This window comes from Oryzias latipes, chromosome 9 (genome assembly GCF_002234675.1).
Source record: "Oryzias latipes chromosome 9, ASM223467v1".
NCBI classification, from domain to species: domain Eukaryota; kingdom Metazoa; phylum Chordata; class Actinopteri; order Beloniformes; family Adrianichthyidae; genus Oryzias; species Oryzias latipes.
Window position 1 is genome coordinate 3093702 of NC_019867.2, and position 7891 is coordinate 3101592.

Genomic DNA, 7891 nt, shown 5'->3' on the forward strand with positions numbered 1-7891 from the left:
GCCCACCGTCCACTGGGAGGAGCTTCCTAGTCTTGATTTTATTGAATGTTCATAATTTCATCCAAAATCGACTTTTCCTTTTTGAAAGGATTTAGCTGAGCCTGATATCCCGAAAGCTTCTACTAGATAACCATCATCAGCCATGAAAGTTCCCCAAAGAAAGAGTAGTTCTAATAAACGTTTCATCGATTTCATTGAGAAATAATTATCAGCAATTTTTTATATTTCTGAAACATTTAAATTAATATACAAATGGATTTTGAAGCAGTTATAAAATAAGTATGGATTAAACTGTTCAACTTTACTGGAGCTTAATCATTTTATTTTTAATTCAACAAATACGGAGGAGAAACATCTTCAATTTAAAAATTAGGTAAAGTCTTTTACTATTCAAGCAGGTAAGACATTTCTTAAGAGTTATATTTTTAAAGATGTAGGAGTGGTTCTCTGTACTTCATAAGTCATAAACGGTAAAAGGTTTTTGTTTGGCAACAATATATGGTTTAAAAAAAGGAACATTGATGGATCAAACGTGTCACACAGCCGCTGCGTACATTTCGTGCATGTTTCACAGACAAAAATTGGTCATTCGTGAATATACGAGGAAAGAAGTGAGAAAACTTTACGCTAAATACGAATGAAGCACGTTAAACCCACGGGAAAAATATGAATAAACCTCATAAACCAACGTAGAATCCAAATCTGAAGCATAAATTGTGCGTAAATTATGTAGTTTAACATACTGTATGTGCGCCGTATATTTATACATATGTGGTACATGGACGGTCTTGAAAAGCCACAAATTTGCGTATGCATTTTGCAAAAATTGCATAGGCTTTACGTAATAATTGTGTATAAACTATGCAAATCAAAAAAAAAAAACTAATTCTGAACGGACCACAAATTTTAAACAGCTCAAAACTGAATTTACGTGAAGACCCGAAACCCTTGACAGACATCTGCACACTTTGGAGAATGATAAAGAAACACTTCGGTATATCACGTATGCATCATGAAGAACCAACATTTCATGCGTGGAAAATGCGCAAAATGTACGCAGTGGCTGCGCGACACGGCAGTAAGAACACTCCTGTTGGTTATTTAAGGAAACAACAGGTTGGAATGGCTTTTCCTTTGAGGAACCGGTTTGAACCCCGGTCATGCCTCTCCCCCAGCCGTGCCCCGCCCCGCCGTGTTGTAGCAGACGCTGCGGGGCTGGAGGCGCAAACAGCCGCCAAGTAAGAAGAATGATGGGAGCCGCCACGACGCGCATTGGACAGCAGGACCCCGAGCTGGTGGATAGGACAGGCTGTGAGTGGAAAGAACCTCCAACTCTTTAGCGTTTTATGTCGAAAATATGTTTGAAGTTTGCCTGCTGGAATCTGAGCTGTCCAGAAGGACAAGTCCTGCAGAGGAATGCTGATGGCTTCAGGGGGATTGATCCTCCTGAGACGCGCGTCAACGCGCACTTTGCTCCAAAGTCAGAGCACAGCCTTATCAGCATGACTTTGGACTTCTGTTTTTTTATTACGTTCGTCATTAAGATATCAGCTAAATATAGATTTCTATGCACTCACCTGGCAGGTGTACTTCCGATTATTGGTGTTTATTAATTTTGCTCAGCGAGCAGGTTACCCTTGGAGTTTGTGTAAAAAACGGCATTTTTTTCCCCTTCAGCCTTCAGACTTTGCTTTTTTTTAGTCAATTATGAAAAAGAACATTATGCTGGGCACACTTATAAAACGTTTATTTATTTACTATCCTTTAAAACTCATTGCGATCAACAGCTTTATTGCAAAGGTGACCTCGCCAAGAGGTCAAGCAGCACGCGCCACAAAACAGCATTTAACATAAAACAATAAGATTGGAATTTTTATATTTTAAAATTTGAACGCTTACTGTTCCGAAATGTATAGATGTAAAGCTGTCGTGAGAATGTTAAAGTGCCAGAGATGCAGTACGATTAAAACAGATGAAGTTTTTTTTCTCTGCTACACTAATTCTTGACATTTTGGGCCATTTCAATGTTTTTCTGCAGTTTCACCAGAACAGATCAACAATCTCCACAAACGATTTCTGCAGCTGAGTGGAAATAAGGACACAATCAGGTAACCTTCTTTTTTTATACAAATAATGTAAGGACAAACGGAAGCTTAAGTGCAGATAAAATAGGATGCTGGCATGCACAACCATAATAATAAAAATTATTAATATTAAAAAAGGAACAACATTTTTTTATTTCTCCTGACAGATTAGCCTCACATGCAGTTTTATTTACCTTCTCACATAAGGTCTGATCACTTTTACATTCACAATAACATGTTCTCTTTTGTTTGTTTTTGTTATCTGCAGCAGAGAGAATTTGAATGACATCCCAGCTCTGACTTACAACCCAATAAAAAGTCAAATTATTGAGGCCTTCTTTGACAAAAGGTCGGTATGAACAAACCCTCTCCGTCTGATTCACTGTCAGTTCAAAAGCTTTTTGCACAAAACTTTATTCTATTTTGTTAAACTACATCTTTATAGAATGGAGCCCCTAAAGGGGCATGGTAGAAAAAAAATTAAAGTTATAAAAATTATAACTTATAACTTTAATGTTATTTTTATACCTTTAATGTTATTTTTTATTATTTTTATTTCTTTTCTTCAATATCCCTTTAGGGGCTCCGTATTACATAAGTTAAATTATTTTAATAAAAAAAAAAAGGCTTAAAAAATTCCTTGAGAAACAAAACAAAACAAAAACACCTCACTGAGTCGGACCTCACTGAGATTTTCTGCAGAATTAAAGCTACTTTTCGACTAAAACAGACTTTATTTTTCATTTTCACTGTATGGAAAACTGATGAACTCAATGTCTTGATTTGGACAATTAATGAAATTAAAGACTTTTAAAAACACCAAATATTGGATTAACTTTAACTGTCTTTGTGTCAAACTGGATTTTATTTGAATGGCAAAAACATTGAACTCCAAAGAAAAACAACAAACTAAATAGATGTCGGTGTTTTTGTGTCAGTAGGTCACATATTTATCAAAAAGTGTAAAAAAAACAGGAATTTGTTTCATTGTTCATATGTATGAAAAGGATCCTTTGACATTCAAATCAGAGATGTTTTTCGTAAAAAAAAATAGTTTGAAGAAAAAAAAAGCAGCATATAAAGGGGGGGGGCACATGTAGCGGAATGGGGTGGGCAAAACAAAACAAAAGACTTCACCTAAAGATGCCATGCAATACATCTTTGGTCTATTACTTAATTGCCCGATCTTCAGGAAGTTTGCTTTTTGTAGAGATTGAAATATAAAATGTTTTTCTTTTTATTTGATGTGTGGTTGAGTCGTTAAATTCCTGTTTTGTCCATCTGTGATCCAGGAACCAGCATGACAGTGAAGTGGGTTCCCTGGAGGAGATAACCTTCGAGCAGTTCCTCATGGTGATGTCCCACTTCCGCCCCCCAACCCTGGAAATGACCGCAGAGGAAAAGCAGGCAATGAGAAAAGAGAAACTGCGCTGTGAGTGTGTTTTTCCTACGTTTTCCTGCTGCAGACGACGCATGAACTCCTGCAGCCTGTCAGCTGTGGCATGGCTGGGGAGGGAATGCGACCGGGATACTGTTACAAACAGAAAGGCACGGTGTGTTGCCTCATACCTGCGAGCCACTTTCGGCTTCTTTGTGTTTATTTTTGCTTTCTGTTATCACTTATCGGCCTCATTTCAGTCCAAGAATTTGGTCTATTCTACCTAGAAGTACTTCTAGACGACTTTTCTGCTTTTGCAAACACTTCGCATAAAAGAAAAATCTTAATTTAGCTACGCATGGAGACAATCAGATGCAGTTTTTAGGTGTTGAAATCTCAAGTTGATGACACCTATTCTTGTGCTTATTTCAGTACAAGAAAAACTGGTCTTTCCGTCTTTCTCAGCACTGGTTTGGTCACTTTGTTTTTTTTAAAAACTACTGTCTGAAGCTGAACATCCTCCTGAAAACGGCCCTCTAATAAATATCTCAGTATCTTCAGCGATGCTCAGTGCAGAAATCTGCTCCACCGGGGTTTCTCACTCATGAACCTCAAAGTCTAGTGCCATAAACAGACATGCATGTCATTGTTGAGAAAAAGTAAATTTAGAAATGGCTCTGGAGATGTGTATCTTTGCAGTTTCCGAGCACACATAGTGGATTCCACATAAGTTATTGTCCTTTAAAAAAACACAAAAGTGTATTCTTTCAGTGCTTTATCATTTAAACTAAAAACAAACAAACAAATAGCTGACAATAGAGAAATATTTTCTCAAGACTCAAGAACTTCCTTAGAAGCAATTATACTTCATGGAACTAAATCTCCGTGAAAAAAATAGTTGATCTCCAATTCAAAAGTCTGATTTTTCGGATCTTGCTAACAGATTTCAGCTGGAATTTTCCAACCCAAAAGGAAAGATACAAAAAAAAAATTTTTTTGTGGAATCAGCAAGGACCCAGTTTTTAACTTTACTATAATTCTTCCATCAGTCTTACGTGTTGAGTCCACTGAATGTGTGATAAACTCTGCCTTTTATAGTTGTACTGAGAATTGTTATTGCCTAAGACAAAAAATATTGCTAAATGATCTAAGCTCCAAATTTAGGCTGCAGCTGCTGCCAGAGCTCTTTATTAAATGTTATAAAAGTGGTTTGGTCTTCAAAACTTGACCTCACCAAGATGGCGGTGCTCTCCTCCCATGAGGAACCACGTGATGTCTCCTCTAGTGATATAACTCATTGGAAGGACCCTGAAGGACCCCGAGAACATCCGGCAACCCGAGAACATCCGGTACCTACACCGCCTCACTTGTTCTTCAAGATGGAGCTGTTTTCTAGACAGGCGCTAAAACGGACAGACCGAAGCAATGCATGCATTCCTGCAGCGCAGTGCAGAGACGCAGGAATGTGAGCATTGCTGCATCAGGGCAGGGCAGGAAAGAATGTTTTCAACAGTAAACAATAAAAAAACCTATATCTGCTTATTTGGTAAAGAAATTGGTGAGAAAGGATTGAATGAAGCTCAGTAAAATAGTTTTAGTGTTTTTCTTTTTTTTCTCAGAATGCCCTTGGTTGAACTTTCAAACCCTTCTCTCGGCGAGAACGTCTCCTTAAGATGGAAACCCGAGTCAATAATTGACAGGCCTTCTGCAAATAGTCGGACACGGTTAGATCTCCAGCCTGCAGACTCAGTTTTTACTTTAAACCAAATTATTTGTATGGGTGCTCCCACTGAGGCTTAATCAATAAACATTATTTTAAAAAAAAAGTTCAAAACTAAAAATATCAACTACAGAAATTGTTTTTTCTTTATGTTATAGTTCTATTTTATGTTTAAACTGAATTAAAACTATTTGTATTCACTATTTGTTGTAAACGTTTTGTTTGTGTTTATTGTTTTTTAGACGGGGAAAAAGAAAAGTGTACCGATTAAGAAGAACGGGCAGAAACGATAGTTTCTTCTTTCTTTGCCCCCCATTCATTTTACACTGAAAAAGGTTATGGAACCACAAATTATTCATCATTTAAAAAATAATTTTAACCCTGTTTAATAATATAATGGCTAATTTAAAATATGTGTGCAGGTTTTTTACAAATCCATAATCTTTTTATATATTTACTAGAGATTTATTGGATGATTGCACAAGGTCATTTTTATTTTTTGTAATCATGAATAATTTGGGGCTCTATAAAAGGTTAGCAGGTGTTGTGTTGCTTTGTTTTTTGTAACTTAACAAAGGCTGACGATGACGTGCCTTAGGATCAACATTTTCCCCCACAGATAGTCAGGGATCTGGTGATGTTCAGACCTTCTGCTGCAACTTCAGCAACGTTCTTAGACAGAATTTTCTCTGTTCTGATCTGGTTTGTTGATGGAAGTTTCCCCACAAATCAAACCTGAACTTTGTTGTTTTTTGTTGCAGTTTTGTTCAACATGCACGACACAGACGGAGATGGAAAGATAACTTTGGAGGAGTACAGGAAGGTGAGTCTGTTATTACAGATTCATCTTAGGTTTCATTGTGTTGAATCCATCATGAAGAAGAAGAAGAAAAAGCTGTTTTTACTGTTCAAACCCAACAAAACTTCATTTTTAAAAGAAAGAGTTTGAGAAAGGACTCAACAGAGACTCAAAAAGTGTATTTTATTCATGTACTTTGTTTTTAGTGGATGAGATTGCAAAAGTAAAATAAAAACAGAATGTCCACATTAAGTCATAAAGAAAACAGTTCAAATCATATTAAAATGGGTTTATTTGTATTATTTGTTTCTTTCGGTCTCTTGTAACTGCTAGAACATTTTTTTAATAAGCAAAACATTTCCCATAATAATTATTATCAATGGAACGTGTGCCCAACATAATTTAAATCCAGCAGAGAATCACAACACACTAGACTGGTCACCATCCAACAGTTTTCTAAATGAATGGCTAGACCAAAGGGTCTGTTATCCATATTATAATCAGATAAGAAATATTTTTATTAATATTTTTCTTTGTAAGTTTGTCCTCTTGGTCGTCAGTAACAGCTATCTTAACGACCATTTTGTACTAGAAAAGCTAATAGTAATACAAATTCGTAACCCTAATATCTGCAAAAGGTGGTAACAGAGTTTTGTAATCGTAAAATACATAATAAAAATCGCACAATAAGCTGAGGTGATCAACCCGTTGACCCTTTATTACATATTATTGATGAACAAGTAGCAGGAAAACCGATAAGTGAAGGTTTACTAGTCATGTCCTGGTTCTGGAATGGTCCCCAAGGCCAGGACAGTTAGTGAACCGTGCGAACAAATACTTTAACCCTTCAAAGCTGGGAGCACAGATCTGGTTTCACAAGAGTCTTCCTTCTCATTGGATGAACTAACACAGTAGCGAGCGACGTGTAGCATCCGCTCAACCAGTGAGGGCGTGTCAAAAGTTAGATTCAATGTCAGATACTTTTTCTTTTGTGATGTCGATGTTCTAAAGTCCTTATTGCGTCTTCCTCTGGCGCTGAGCGGCGCCTCCCGGACAGTGTCAGCCTTTCAGGTCTCGGTCTTCTGCTCTCATGGCAGGTGGTGGAGGAGCTTCTGTCCAGCGGCAGCATCGAGCAGGAATCCGCCAAAGAGATAACGGACGCCGCCATGCTGGAGGTGGCCAGCACCAACGTGCCCCACATGGTAACAGAGCTCACCCGAACGGGATGACCTTAACTGAGCATCACCGGAATCTAACCCCTCTCCGTCCCTCCAGGGTCCGGAGGACTTCTATGAAGGAATCACGTTTGAGCATTTCGAGCAGGTTTGCCTTAAACGCTTATTTTCAAAATGCGCTTTGGTCGCTTCATGAGGATTTTCTGTCCACAGATTTTAAAGGGCCTGGAGATGGAGTCCAGGATGCACATTCGCTTTCTGGACACTGCCACGGTGCATTGTGGGAAATCTTGAGAGAACTATTTTTGTAAACTCCTGGAAATCTTCTCATTTTTAACCCTTATCCTATGGGGTCCAGATGACCCCACCCTCACATTGACGTGCTCTTCCTACCATGACAAAGGTGGATAAAGGTGGAAAGATTTCATGTAATCCATGGACACCAGTGAAGATCACAAATCATTGAAGAAAAAAGGTTCAGAGCACTGTCTAGTGGGTCTAGATGACCCAACTCCCAATGTTAAGGGTTACAGCAAGAAAATGTTCATAAAGTGAACCTTCAGAGTTTGACTTCATGAATTAAATTCCTTTCTACGTCCTTCCTTCCAACTTTTTAAACTCAGAATTCACCAGCGTGTTGTATGAGAGTTTGATAATTTCTTTCATCGTTTCAATTCTTCAGTGTCGACTTTCAAAACTCACATGTTAAAATAAAGAGCAGTTTTGAAGAAGCGG

General features: G+C 37.8%; 1 protein-coding gene across 1 annotated transcript; it reads left to right on the forward strand.

Moving 5' to 3' along the window:
• Positions 1-1178: 1178 nt before the first annotated feature.
• Positions 1179-7887, forward strand: tesc (tescalcin). Its single transcript, XM_004072063.4, has 8 exons — positions 1179-1311; positions 2039-2108; positions 2353-2433; positions 3377-3516; positions 5944-6005; positions 7079-7183; positions 7257-7304; positions 7370-7887. The coding sequence occupies exons 1-8, from the start codon at positions 1248-1250 to the stop codon at positions 7448-7450; spliced, it is 651 nt and encodes a 216-aa protein (XP_004072111.1). The 5' UTR covers positions 1179-1247; the 3' UTR covers positions 7451-7887.
• The last annotated feature ends 4 nt before the right edge of the window (positions 7888-7891 follow it).

Excerpts from the sequence above, each read along its gene's own strand:
- tesc (XM_004072063.4), top strand. The coding sequence starts at position 1,248 with ATGATGGGAGCCGCCACGACGCGCATTGGACAGCAGGACCCCGAGCTG. Across the intron at positions 2,109-2,352 it reads GGAAATAAGGACACAATCAG|CAGAGAGAATTTGAATGACA; the intron begins GTAACCTTCTTT and ends TGTTATCTGCAG. Across the intron at positions 6,006-7,078 it reads CTTTGGAGGAGTACAGGAAG|GTGGTGGAGGAGCTTCTGTC; the intron begins GTGAGTCTGTTA and ends CTCTCATGGCAG.